At 34.2% G+C, this 15,261-nt stretch overlaps 1 protein-coding gene across 10 annotated transcripts in view; it reads left to right on the top strand.

Moving 5' to 3' along the window:
• Tm1 (tropomyosin 1) overlaps positions 1-15,261 on the top strand; it is a 132,320-nt gene that overhangs the window by 26,438 nt on the left and 90,621 nt on the right. For all 10 annotated transcript variants that reach the window (XM_072539677.1, XM_072539676.1, XM_072539678.1 and 7 more), the window contains exons 2-3: positions 1,508-1,657; positions 5,287-5,412. In XM_072539677.1, the coding sequence (XP_072395778.1) occupies positions 1,544-1,657; positions 5,287-5,412 (240 nt within the window). In that variant the 5' untranslated portion in view covers positions 1,508-1,543. The remainder of the gene's footprint in view (positions 1-1,507; positions 1,658-5,286; positions 5,413-15,261) is intronic.

The raw sequence follows: 15,261 nt of genomic DNA, 5'->3' as shown, positions 1-15,261 counted from the left end.
TCGTCTTGGTGATAATTTAATGTACACTCTCTCTCGAGAGTCCTCCTCATCACCTCGGCTTTTTCATCTATGGTGTAGACAATTCCATTTTCACCGTGTAGTGGAGATATGGGTTTTCTATCATTTCTTAGGATTTTTTGTAGTTTCCATGTTTCAACCTTGTTTCTCCATTTCTTGAACGTGGTTATCCCACCGTCGGCTTCTGTGTTTTGCTAGTGCTGTTTGTTTTTACTTCTCTGCTTAGCTGATTTGCCCTGTTTTTGTCATCCTGGTTTCTTGTCCTTCTAGTTCTTTTTGGCTCTGTTCTTTTCCCTTATCATGTCCTTGATTTTCTGGTTTATATCTCTAAACCTTTTCATCTGTATCTCTATGAATTTATGAGAAAACTGTATCTATTCGTTCAAATTATAAAAAACCTATAAATCCTCTCTGACTCCAAGTGAATGTCTTTTAATTTTTAATAAAAAAAATTAGCTTTTCCTTGAGCAATTGTTTTAAAAATATTGATATTTACAACAGCGCTAACTGCATTTTAGTTGCATCGGTCTTATTTCTCAATAATGTATGTTGAGTGATATTATTAGTATTCAACAATATTAATCTTTGTCGAGTCGGTGTTATACTTAAATTCACTTGTAAGAACTTCATTAAAATTCCAAAAAAGTATATTTCCTTATGTGAATTCAGGCCAGGTCGACTTTACGATAAACAAAGCGGGTGTGGTACAAAAACAAACGTTTTTATGCTCAATGTAGACAAAATCTAGGAATACATTTAGCAATAACGTCTTCCAAGAAGATATTAGCAAATATTTTGGTAAAGTCGCTGCAAATTTATCAATAACACAGGAAACCGCTTCCTTTATGTTTGTTTTCTAAAATTAGAGATTACTTATTTTGGAAAATATTTTTTATTGATATTTTATTTAAATAATAAAACACGAACTACGTACGAAACAATAACATACATAAAACAAGCTCATCAGTCCTAAGATCATTGAACAAAGAACCTAAACTCAATAATTAGACAGACAAAATAAATTGTCATTACCACAGAGGTATATTCGTTCCCGATAGTGCCCATGAAATGTATGCAAGATTTTTAAATAATAGAAGAGTTTTAAAAATGTCAGATTGAAAAGATATTGAAAATAAGGGGCGGCCTTTGCCCAAAATGTCCTGGCTTATAAATATTAGTGCGGAGGGTAAGGGAAGTAATAGATTATTTTTCGATATTTAATACAGCAAGTACTCATGGCAATATCTATGTTTCATTAGATAATGCCCAACGTGAAAATGCTATTAAACATAACGAAATTGTAAAAAATTTTACGTCGTTTAATTGAAATTGTAATTTTCTCACAACTTGCCGACCTTGTCTCTAAAGCCACGAGCCGCCACTGGGACCTATATTGGTAGAAGTTTTAGATTTGCTAGGTTTTGTTAAGATTAATACCCCTGCATATTTTGTTGACAAACACATCTAATTAAATGTTTCTTTGTTGCAGTTTTGTCCGTAAGCGCGAAAACAACACCTATCCACCATGGACGCGATCAAGAAGAAGATGCAAGCGATGAAGCTTGAAAAAGACAACGCATTAGACCGCGCAGCACACAATGAACAACTCGCCAAAGATGCCAACCTCCGCGCTGAAAAGGTATTTAACTTACTTATTTTATTATTATATTTCGTACTAATAGTAATAGTCATCGGATAGCCAAGCGGGCTGGGCGGCTGGCTTCTCCTTCGCTTCACTGCGAGAGATGTCAGTTCAATCCCCAGCTCGGTGTACAGAAAACAAAAAGGCTAACGCAGCAGTTTAAAATTCTAAATGAATCTGCGGCTTAGTCTAGAATATGCTGGTATCTGATCGGCCTATGGTGGAGCAGTACGGCAAGAGATAAGGGCTTGCGGCTTGGTGATACTCCTCCATAGATCCCTACCGGAAGGGCGTGTGCCGCCTAAATACCGGGTATATATATATACTAATAGTCATTAGAGGTCATGTTGAAAGCAGCGTAGATGAAGGATAAATGGTCAAAATCGTTTGCTTTTCTGTCCGTCTTAAAAAACTATCGAGGAGCGAATTAAATAAGATGCTGCGTTTTGTGTTATCAAAAGCTTTCCTTTAATTTATACCACTACATCGTTCCTATTGTTCTCTCAATAACAACATTCCCAACACAAATATTTTTATGTCGGCTATTTTTCTGTAAATAAGATTGCTATCTTCTTCTTCTTTATTCAGGAGAGACACTTCCTGCCTCTGGCTCTTGAATGTAAAACCTTTCTATCCTTTCATTGAACTCCAATAAGAATCCTATGCTGTTAATAAAAGCCAGCAAATCTCTTACTGAGAGTTGAAGGATTTCTAGTAACTTGATACCTTTTTTTACAAGTATTTAACTGCCTCATCTTCTTCTTCTTCTTCTTAGCCTTCTCTCGTCCATGTTTGGACATGGCCTCTCCCAACTCCTTCCATCGGTCTCTATCCTGAGCAACATATTTCCAATTTGTTCCGGCTATTCTTTTGGCATCAACCCATCTCATCTGTGGTCTTCCTCTTGGTCGTTTACTTTCGTAAGGTCTCCAATGTTGTATTGTAGCAGTGTGGCCCGCGAAGCTCCATTTAAGTTTGGCAATTTTTGTTGCTATGTCCTCGACTTTTGTTTTGGATCTTACCCAGTCGTTCCTCTTTTTATCTGACAGTCGTATATCTAACATTGCTCTTTTCATTGATCTTTCTGTTGTGGCTAGTTTATTCATGTTTGCCTTGGTTAGGGTCCAGGTTTGACATCCATATGTCATGATAGGAAGGATGCATTGGTTGAACACTTTGCTCCTCAAGTGCCTCATGTGACTAAGCATTTCACATTCACAACGTAGGGGAATTTACTTTTTTTATTGGGAATAAGCCACAATTTTAGTTTGTTTCAGTTGGCAGGATCAAGGCTGCTTGGTATATCTGGCTGCCAAATCTACGTGATTTGGACAATGACACAGAGTTTCACCACTCTTTATTATTTTCATACATTAGGAAACCTTTTTATTTAGATATTTTATCTTTTTCCTCACTCACCGTCCATGAGTCTCCATATATACAGTGTGCGGCAGATAAACGGCCAAACTATTCAGGCAAACTAAAAGTTGATAGGTACCTCTTATTCTTTCCTATTTATATTTCATATTTTCATATTTCTCTGACTTATTAAGAAAATTCATGGCTTTATATACTATGGATTTATATATCTCCCATATAGATTCTTTCTCGATTAGCGCAAGCAGTTAAAGAGAAACCAAAATCCTGCCAAGTATATTTCACTAGATATATTTGACTAGATTTTTGTTTGTCTTTAACTGCTTGCGCTATGTCCTCATTCCTTATTCTAAATCATCGTCTGTTCTCAACTTTCTTCTTCGTTCTAAGGTTTATATACAATTTTGCAGTTTGAAATTTAATAAATTGGTCCATCCCAATTTGTATCAGTTTATGTTACTGCTTGCTGTAGATGTTGTCTATTCTATCAATTTATTGGTCTTTATATGTCTTAATTTTGAATAAGGTAGGCTTTGTACACGTTTTCTTTGGATTTTATTTTATCCATAAGTTGTCACCTTGGGTCATAATTATAGCAATCTCTTGAGCGTCTCCCACTAAGTCTTCCTCTCCTACAGCTTCCAGAAACTTGGATTCGTTGAACATGCCATAACCATCTTATCCTATTCTCTCCCAATTTGCCATCAATTGATCTGCCACCCCTAGACTTTTATTGTCACTCCACTCATCCATCTCAGGATTCTTATTTTCACCCCCTACATTCGTTCTTCTTCTTTCTTTTTAATTTCCCAATATTCGGTGCCATACATCACAGCTAGTTTTATGACACTTTTTTATGTTTTCCTTAGAGTTTCATTGGAATCTTACTGTAACACGACATACTACTCGGCTCCTTCCATTTCATCTATCCCGCTCTATCTCTATTGCCTGCATCTTCATCTACTTCCCCATTAATCTATAATAGCAATCCTAAATTTTTACAACTTTTTGACCACAAAGACCAACACAAATAACATCTGTGGACAAAGATCTATGATAGATTATGTTATAATCAACAGAGATATACATGCATCAAAAATAATCCACGTAAGATGCCTCAACTCAGCAGATGAAGGTACAGATACCTATAAGAATAATCAAAACGATCGAAAATCTACCAAAACAACACAATAAAAGTAAAAGTAGAAGAAAAACTAACTGACCCTATTGAAGCTGGCGATGGGATAAGACAGGGAAATTCCCTAAGTTCTCTATTACTCAACCTTATAGATAAATTAATAAAAAAGGTAGGAACTAAAATGGGATACAAAATTGGAGAAAAACAAAATAATCTGCTATGCAGACGACGCAATACTACTCTATCAAACTAAAGATGATTTAGAACGTGGAGAATATCAAGAACTGGGTAAAAAATAGAATAGTAGAATGGAACGATCATATAAGCCTAATGACAACAAATAGAGTAGTAAAGACGGCAAGAGACGGTTCCCCAATAGGAAGACGATCAGTAGGAAGACCACGAAAACGATAAACGACAAATTACTGGAGGCACATTGAAACACAGAGTCATATCTATACAAAAAGAAGAAGAACATTTTTAAAACTATTACTTTTCATAACCATTCTTCTTCTTCCTATGCCGTCCCCATTAACGGAGGTTGGTGACCACATTTTTAAAAGCTTCTCTGTCTTTTGCGACGTGGAATAAATCGTCTACAGTCATGTTTGTCCAGTCTCGAATATTTCGCAGCCATGACTTCCTCTTTCTACCTATTCCCTTTTTGCCATCGACTCTACCCTGCATGATGACCTGCAGAAGACTATATTTATTATTTCTCAGTAAACCATTACAACATCTAAACTTATAAGCTTATTTGTAGTAATAATTCCATCTTTAATTGAACATTCTAGAAACTCTATTTTTTCTTCGAGAGCTGATCTTCCCTGTTCCAGTCTTTGCTCGAAATCCCTTTCAGTATTTCCTACAACAATACATCACGAACATACATTAAGCACCAGGGAATGTTACGCTTTCCTTAATGTCCGATTTATGTTCTTGTCATTATTTTTGCAGTTTTCTCTTCCTCTTTGTTCTTAAACTTCGTTTGACTACCACTAGATGTAGTTTTTTTTTAATAACACAACCAAATAAATTCACAACAATAGTTAATAAATAAATTCCATGCAATATAGACCATGTATTAATATTTTTATTTGATATTTTATAGGCTGAAGAAGAAGCTCGCTCTCTACAAAAGAAGATCCAAGCCATTGAAAACGATCTTGACCAAACTCAGGAACAACTCACACAAGTCAATGGCAAACTTGAAGAAAAAGAAAAGGCCCTCCAAAACGTAAGTAATTTAAATTTGTATCTTAAAAGGTTTGTAATTTGTAGAGCCCAAACTCAATTGAGTATGAGAATTTATATATATATATATATATATATATATATATATATATATATATATATATATATATATATATATATATATATATATATATATATATAATACAAGATAAACTGATCGTTGCAATACCAGCCTGTTCCCCTAGTGCGACAGAGACAACTGTCGCATAGCAGTCCCTACATCTCATTCTAATTTGCCCGGCCCATTAGACAGAGATGTAGGGACTGATTTGCTCACTGATTTTATTTACGCGGATGATGCAGCTGTGGCAGCTCAGGGAAGTACCTTCAATGAAGTCGAAGTAAAACTGATATATGCCCTAAAAGACAGCACTATTCTATGACGAAAACCATCTGAACCTCAATCCTACATAAACCCAGGTGTGTGCTTACCACCTTAGAAACAAGCATGCCGAAGGACACTGGAGGTGGAATGGCGTGGTCAGATGCTGGAAAGCATTGAGACGCCAAAATACCTCGGCGTACGTCTGGATAAAACTCTGTCTTATTAATATCAGTAGTCAAGATGTCAAGAAAAAAGTAAGCGCCAGAAATAATATCATCCGCAAACTAACAAATACAAAATGAGGAGCACAACCACACACTCTCCGTACTTCTCCCTTAGCATTATGCTTTTCTGCCGCCGAGTTTGGAGCACCAGTGTGGGAAAACTTTGCTCACGCTAAAAACGTCGATGTTTCGTTAAATGAAACGGTTTGTATAATATCTGGTTGCCTGAAACCAACACCTATCGAAGAGGTCTACCCCATAGTTGGAATCGCTCCACCTGCTATCAGAAGACAGATCACGTCAGAGATAAAACGAAAGAAGCAGGAGACGGATCGAAGACATACCTTGTATGACCACCAAGTTCAACCAAGTAGACTAAGATCTCGGAAAAGCTTTCTGAGAAAACCACGATTCCTTCCCGAAGAGCCAAAGATGCGCCGAATACCCCCATGGCAAGCGTCAGCTACAACACATTTTGCCCCCTCAGAAGAAATGGCCGCTGGACACAATTTGCCGTATCCCACATGGAAAGCACTAAACAGACTAAGAACTGGCGTTTCACTTTGTGCTAGTAACCTGAAGAAATGGGGATGGTTCAGAATAGTCACCATCTACTATCATGCACAGATATGAGAGAGACCTGCTCAAAAGAAGACCTATTTTTAGCGAATGACAGGACCATCTATGTGGCCAACCATTGGAAATACAAAATTTAAAGCTGTTGGTGTTCCGGACACAAAAAATTAAGTATATTTCTCTGTCACACTGGGGGAACGCGACTGTATTGCATCAGTCAGTCTACCTTGTAATATACCTATATCTATGATAAATAAAATCACTAGATCACTAACCTAATAAATAACAATTATAATGCGTATATATTTGAATTAATTTGCTGTTTACTTGCCAATTTCATAATAAGGGAATTCTTTATATTCTTGTAATGTTAGGCAACTTTTTTAAAACAAAAACAGTTGAAATGTCATTTTTGAAGTGGTCCAGATATTTTTTCAATTTTTGATACAGTACCTATCACTTGAAGGAATAACTTTGCTTTTAATAGGAAGGTTTTTATATAACTTAAAATTTAATTTCATGTTAAATGTTCCTGACTATTTCAAATGATACTCTACTATCAAAAATTTGGAGAAGATATCTGGACAACTTCAAAAACGATATTTGAACTCTTTCTGCATTAAAAAAAAATCAGTAGGATTATTTCTAAAAGAATTCCTTGTTATGGAATTAATAGGTTGATACCAAACGAATGCAAATATATACAGATTATATTATTTTTTGTAAGTTAGTGACCTAAGCGTTTGTTTTTTCTATCATCTCGGGAACCACTCGCTAGGAAAATTGGAGGATACGCCAAAATGATCAACTAATTGAGGACTTTCATTTAACACTTCCCTTCTGTGTATGTAAAGTGCGCTTTATCTGAAAGTCGAAACGTTAAATAACGTTTTATTGCACCCCATTGTGAAAATTATATTTTGTTTAATTTCCTCGTAAATCAGTACTTTTCCAAATATCAATATGCGCACAGTAAAATTTGGCAGATAACAGATGTAAATAACTGACATTGACAACTAAGAATACAGCCACGGTCAATTAATTTTGCTGAAGTATGAGAGTTAAATTTAAATTTAAGTCCTAAGCAAGGGAAAACATAAAACTAATTATAAAATATCCAAAAATAACCGATACAATTAATCAACTATATTATATTTTCATGAAAACCATCTATTTAAGTTTTTATAGTGGAAGTTTCCATGACTATTTCTATTCAGTGATGGTAGCCCAAAGGAATTCACATCCATATTATGCAGATGTATCAATTAATAAAATTTGGCTGAAGCGCAGAAGCTACAAAGTTCTTTCATCGCCGAAAAGTATAAAAAGTTATTTTTGTTGTTAAACGCCCCCCATTTTGAAGGTAGTCTACTTTATTAGTGTTCTGAACTACTTTCAAAGTACTTTGCTGGACTGTAAAAACGACGTACATCAAACATAAGGTATTACTCTGTTTTAGTATCTGCTTAGAAAAGTAAACTGAAAGAAACGAACGACGAAAATCCATTACGCATATTTTCAGAGGATCTAAAAATACACCAAGAACTCGATCTCGCGCCAAATAAGGACGGATGAATAATGCTCTATATTTCAACTACCCGTGACGTAGAAAATACAAAATCGAGATGTATTACTTGTTCATTTTATCAAGAAATGTATATTTCTTTCTTGATTGAATACTTCATATAGATTAAAACTTAAAAAATCGTCATTTGCGCATTATATGTTGCATACCTCGTAGGAATACAAGTATCCTGAATATTTGCCAAGGATACGTCACAAGTTTGTAATGCATGCCAGACAAACCGACATACTTCACAAAGTAGGTGCGTCTTTTCCAATACTTTATTAATAAATAAACGACATGTGTAACTGATAAACGAGTTTGTGTAAATTGCAAAATATTAAAATGAGTGACATTATTATTGGATAAAACATGGTCGCCAAGTTGACAAACGTGTCTAGTGCTGCCGCTTTGTCGTTTTTAGTTTCTCAATATTCCACGCGACGCAAGCGCCAGTGAGTCCAATATGGCGGAAATGAGTAGCACGCGATAAGTGACATCTCTAAAAAAAATGTCAACAACCAGGGCGGCGGGCAGTGCGAAAAAAAGGGGGCATCAACATCACCCTAGAAACGAAGGTACCAGGAAAAGGTTAGCCCTAGAATTATCACCTGACAAACCCTTAAGCGAATACAGCATAAATAATGTAGTGACAGCGCAAAAGTCGACAATAATAAATGAAAACACTGTGATAAAAGATAGTGCCTTCCCTGAAATTAGTTCGAAAAACGTAATAGCCAGTCAATCACAAAGTCCCACAGAAAGTACCATCAACAAATGTGATATAGAAGTGATAGATTTAACAAATTGTGATGATGATGATGTTAAAGTTATTAGTATAAAGGAACCAAGTCCTACCAAAACAGATAGTTACGAAAAATGTAGTAAAAGTGTGAAAGATGATCGTAATAGTAAAATTCGAAAGCTTAAAAAGTCTAGGTCTAGTAAAAATGAAACCCAAAGTGAAACTAAAGAAAAACAAGATATGTCTCTTGTTCAAAGACCAGAAGCAGAAGGTTCCAGTCAAAGTGACATAGAAAATGAACAAGGTCCTGTTGATCCAGAAATAGAAGAGTTATCAAAGCTCCGCTGTACGTCAGAAATGACTGAAGTGGTAGCTGAAAGAGAAAAACGCAGAAGGAGATGTGCTGATTATCCAGGTCTGGCATTTGCTAGTTCCATATTTAGTTCAGATACCTTAATGAAGTTTTCCATTATCAAAAATGAGCTGCATAATATTATGAATACACAATTAAAGAGGGTAGGTAAACACCAATGGTTTTCAGAAACCAAATTTTAGAATAAATAAGCCAAATATTTTGAATTCTTGAATCATATTGTTGGGGTAAATATATCTATAGTAAAACTATTTTAGAAATAGTGTTCATTGGTATGACATTAAAATTAACATGCATGATCTGAGAGATAACAAATACACAATTTGGTTTGTGTCCCACAACAGGTTATTTTTAGATTTTAAATAAACATACAAACTAAGATAGACATATGTTTTTTGTAAACAGATTTGAATATAATAGATTGTAGGTATAATTTTTTACAGGGTCAGACTAGGTACATGTTTCATTAATTGGAATATCTTAATGACATAAATTAATAAGCCAATATAAATATAATCGACCATTTTAATTAACTATTATGACGAAACGTTTGGCATTTTTATTTTTTATCTACATACAATATTTTGCAATAATAATCAATTTATTTTAATAAACAATAATGATCTTAAATAATCCCCAGATTTATACTAATTTGTCAATTAATCTTGTCAGATATTAGTTTGTTTGAATATGCAGACACTGTTATATATTTAATTTTATTTTCAATTTAATAAACTTGTTGATTATTATAAACTTGAACTTGTCCTCCACAACTGAGAACTTGTTACATCAGTAACAGTTTGTGAAACAGATGCCTGGGATTACAGGAATATTATGGTTAATTTTAAAATATATCTCCACCTTCTAGTTGTGTATTTATGACACTGAGTGTTATTTATTTTGATAATGTATATTGGATTAGGTCAATTAGGCATTTGAGCAAGGGAATCCACTCTCGATAAAGGCCCCTTCCATTTGTTTTCATTGATTCTATCTCAATTTAGCTCATAGAAATGAAGGTTTTTCATGCTAAGAAACGGAACTACTGTATGTGCGAAAACAAAAGGCACTGAAAACTAAACCTATAAACTTGAATCAACATAAATACAAACTCAAATTTATTTGACCTCCAAAACTGTTTTGAATTTCAAAGGATGCTGTTGTGGTTTGGCAAGTAGCCCTATCCTGTTGGAACCCTTGGCTATTGAATTGGATGTTTCTGTCAAGGCAGAATTGTCTGAGATTCATCAAAAATGCTGTAAAAATTTGTTCTCTATACTTATCATGTCTGACTTTGGATAATGCATCTTCTACGCTGGTCTTTCATTAAGTAGGAACCCAGTAAGCCATTACATAAGACAGCAACAAATTGTTATATGGTCCTTAAAAACAAAAAAACTATTTTCCAAAACCAAGAATGAATGAAGAAAATTTGTGTTTCCCAGTTCGCATTAGTTGTTACAGTAATTGGATGACTAGATGATTACAACATCGTAATAACAATAAAGACTATTCTTATGTTGTAAGCATCATTTTGAATCTTTTTGACAGGTTATTTGAAGAAACAATGTATCACTTTCACAAGCTTCCTGATTTCAGTGCATTGTGAATTAGCACTTATTCCTATCATATCAGCAATACATAAAATGTTTTAATAGTTCCTTAAATACCTAAATTTATTGATTAATAAACCATATTTTGTAATTTATTAGTTTAATGTAATGCATTCTATAAGTACTAAAATCAGTTTTTTCCTGTGTACCATTTGTTATCAATATTTATAATCCTATAAGCGATCTTATCACATTGCATGGATTTATCGTATAAAAATAAAATTTGGGAAATAATAGCTGATATGAAACTTACCAGTGGTTTACTCAATTATTGATGAAAAACTAATGGTTTAGGTTTGAATGTCAAGAACATTAAATATATGACTGACAAGAGAACATCATTCATAATAGCACAAGCTTATTGATTGGATTGCTTAAATGGAATATTTTGTATCACTTCTGTGGTATTTTTTTCTATTGGAATCTTCATACCACTGCTTTTTTTAACTGCTTAATTAGTCTCTTTGAATGAATTAGTTCTAACATGTTTTATTGACTTTTTTATAAATGCTTGTCATATTTGATGTTCTCCATTCTTGTGGAACTTTCTCTATGTTTATTCATATTTTTAACAGTTTTGTTAGATAGGTTTCAAGAATTCCGGAAGATCGATATTATTCAGATGTGGTGAGAGATACTGTAGCATAGATTGAAGTTTAATAGGAGAAGGAGTGTTTAAAAGGCCATTACGTAGTAATTTATAGACTGGATTTTCGGTATTAGCTGAGATTCAAGACGAATGTTTTAAAAAGAGTAGCCAGTGACGTAGCCAGAGGGGAAGTTTATTAGCTTCTCTGTATAAAATCTCTGCGGTGCTTGACCTGAAGGCTCCAAGGCAGATTCGAAGTGCAGTTTTGTGTACAGAATTAAGAAGTTTTAAATCTGATGGGCTAGCTGACATATAAAAACTTAGTTTTGAGATCTTTTAAATGGCATTTCCATGTAAGTTTACTGTCGAATGTGAGTCCTAAAATCTGTATACTCTTTACTGTAGGTAGACAAGTAGCATTTATGGTAATTTTAGGATTTACAGTACTGGCTGTCCTGCGAGAAAACTTAATGCTTTTTGTCTTTTCAACAGAAAAGTTAAATTCACTTACTGAAGTCCATTCAAGCAATTGGTCAGTAGCATTCTGAAGCAGTTTGCAAGTGGCAACAGTGTCTTTGACTTGGCAGAAAATTATTAAATCATCTGCATAGAGAGTGCAAACTTGACTGTAAGCTCAATTTGTGTACATATATCATTTAAAACAAGTATAAAGAGTGTAGGACTTAATACCGACCCTTGGAGAACACCATTAGTTTGTTTGAAAGTCCTAGAGATTTTGCTATTTTATTTTAGGTTAAAGGTTCTATTTGTTAGAAATTGATTAATAAATGAAGATATATTTCCAAATATACTGTACTCCTCGAGTTAACTATAGTAAGAGGCCTATACAATGTATCAAATGCTTTTTCGATGTCAAACGAAACAGCTTTTATGTCTTGTTTGCACTGGAAGGCTTTAATGATTGATGTTTGGGGGACTGTTAGATTGTCTGCTGTACTTCGATGTGATCTAAAACCTGATTGTGCCAAATTTATTATTTTATATTTTTCTGTGTACCACAGGGGTCTTTTATTGATCATTTTCTCCATAACTTTGCATGTTGTACATGTGAGAGAAATTGGTCTGTAGGAATTTGGATTAGTTGAAGGTTTGCCTTGTTTTTTAACATGAATTTTGGATTATGGATTCTTGCCACAAATCTGGAAATGATTTTTTGGTCCATATTTAATTGTAAATTTCAACTAGACTAGGCCTAAAAAGATTTTTAATATAGATAAAGTGAATGTTATCTGGACCTGTAGCTGAGTTTTTGCAACAGTACATTGTGTGTGATAATTCTTGGTAATGTAAAAATCATATTTAGAGAAATTTGATCGGATTTTCTGCTATCAGATAAACTGGAGTTTAGATTAGTAGACATGTGGAGCTGCCAATTTGAAGTAAGTCTATTTGTTGCCTTCTTATTAAAATTTTCATAAGAGTGACTGCTGTTTTCAGTATGGTAAAAATTTTTGAGTTTTTCTTTCCTGTCATTTGTTTAATTTTGAGTAAGTATTTATGGATGACGTGTTATTTCCAAAACTCTTGTTTGCTTTGTTTAATTACATACTTAGATTTGCTTCTCAGTTTTTTTTAAGTTGATTAGTATTTGGTATTTGTTTAATGCTGCCTTACTTTGTTGTATAGCCATTCATTTTTGTTTATTATTGTTTAGGAATAAAAATAACATTACTACTGATTTTCAGTTGCTAGTTACTCTGTGTTTTTAAATAAGTGTAGTATAAAGTGTTTGTATCCAAATGGATACTTTGCCAAATAAAAGGTTAAGAACCTCGCAAAATTACCGACTGAAAAAGACGAAAAAAAGCACTAGGGAAGACACAAAACATATTATATCAAGAACTGACACCAGTAATACATAACTACAACACCGTTATCAAACCCTCCTTTTTATATGCAAGCGAGACACTAACCCTCAACAAAAAATATGAACTGGGCGGCGTAAAAAAAGGAGAAAGAAAATTTTCAGAAAAACCATCGGTGGTAGACAAACAGAAGATGGATATAGACTACTTTCGAACAAAACATGACATCAGGACAAGACGTATCAAATTTTTTGGACATCTAAAACGACTAATAGGAAATAGGCTAACAAAAAAAATACTGGAGTGCATAACTAGACTCAACCAATGAACAGCATGGTTAATTGAATTTCGGAAAAATCTCAAAAGCGCAAATAACGTATGGTCCTAAAGTTTTGGGAAAAATTTCACCTGGTCTGATTGAGAAGCAAAATGCATTTAACAAAGAAGGCCATGGAATTGAAATGTCATCAGTTATTGACATTTAATAAACAAAGCAGAATATTTTGGTTTGTGCTCTGCAAAATGTCTTATAAAATTGATATTCGTCGAGGTGTTTATAATATGGTTGGGCGAATGTCGAAACGAGATATTGTTAATATTTATCGAGATCAAAACATAAGCAAATCGTCAATTTATCGCACAATCAGAGAATGTGAAGAAGGGATACCATGTGTTAACTTGCGTAAAAGTGGCCGACCGCGGATTTTGAACCATATAAGAGGGGCAAGACTGATTGAAGCAGCTAAGAACAAAATTGGGGTCTCACAGCGAAAACTGGCCAGAAGATTTCATGTTGGAAATACTACAGTATACAGGACCCTATCGAGTAACAATATTATCTACCGGAAAAGAAAGAAAGCTCCAAAATACACAGAGGATCAATTAGAGAGAATTCCGAGATGTTGCCGCGCGTTAAGGCGAGTAAATTTCGTCAACAAGTTGATCGTGATGGACGATGAAAAATATTTTACTTTGTCCAACTCTGAGATGAAGAGTAACAATGGGTTTTACACGAACGATTACCAAAATGTACCTGATGAAATAAAATTCAAAAGTAAGAAAAAATTTGAGGACAAAATTTTGGTATGGTGTGCAATTTCTGAGGCTGGCTTTATCTCACAGCCCTACATTGGTGTTGTTCGAGGCGAAGCCTTAAACGCAAATATTTATATTCAAAGATGTCTCTCTAAATTGCTTTAGTTTGTGAACACACATCATGCAAATGATCAAATAGTCTTTTGGCTAGATCTTGCTTCATGTCATTACGCGAGGATCACAAGGGACTGGTACGAAACTAACAACATTACCTTTGTACCGAAAGCAGACAATCCCCCCAACCTACCAACCTCGTCAAATTGAAGAGTTCTGGGCAATATTAAGTCGGAAAGTCTATAATAACGGATGGGAAGCACAAAATCAGGAACAGTTAAGACGCCGCATATATACAAAAACTAGAGAAATTAACGCCGAGGTCGTTCAAAGGATGATGCAATGTGTCAGGGGAATTATTAGGCAACTCGAAAATAATGGTCCCTCGTCTGTCATTTGAATTTTGAATTATAATAAGGATAGTTAAGTCAAATTGTTGAATAATTTAATAAAAATATATATATAAGATAAAAAATATAAGATTATTGTGGTCAGAGTTATATTCTTTTGAAATTTTTCCCAAAACTTTAGGACCATACGTTATAAACGAACCAGACATCCACAGACAAAAACACATTCAAGGAGAAAGTAGATAAATGGGACATAATGCCAGAGCAAACTAAGCAGAAACGATACAGATCAAAATGGTCAGAAGCAAGAACGTATGTGTGAATACTGGGCAAATAAGAACAACTAATTCACTTTGCTTATCGCCTTCCTTTAGCGGATGACATATCCTAATTAATTGTTTTTGTGTGTAAATATATCAAAGCCGGTATTTTATTTTTGTCAAAGTCTCCTTTCAGGTAATATTTATTGTATCTAAATATGTGTTACGCTTTGTATTA

The sequence above is a fragment of the Diabrotica undecimpunctata genome, chromosome 8 (genome assembly GCF_040954645.1).
Source record: "Diabrotica undecimpunctata isolate CICGRU chromosome 8, icDiaUnde3, whole genome shotgun sequence".
Taxonomy (NCBI): domain Eukaryota; kingdom Metazoa; phylum Arthropoda; class Insecta; order Coleoptera; family Chrysomelidae; genus Diabrotica; species Diabrotica undecimpunctata.
Note: the sequence above shows the minus strand (reverse complement) of the source record. Positions and strands in the feature narration are given on the sequence as shown.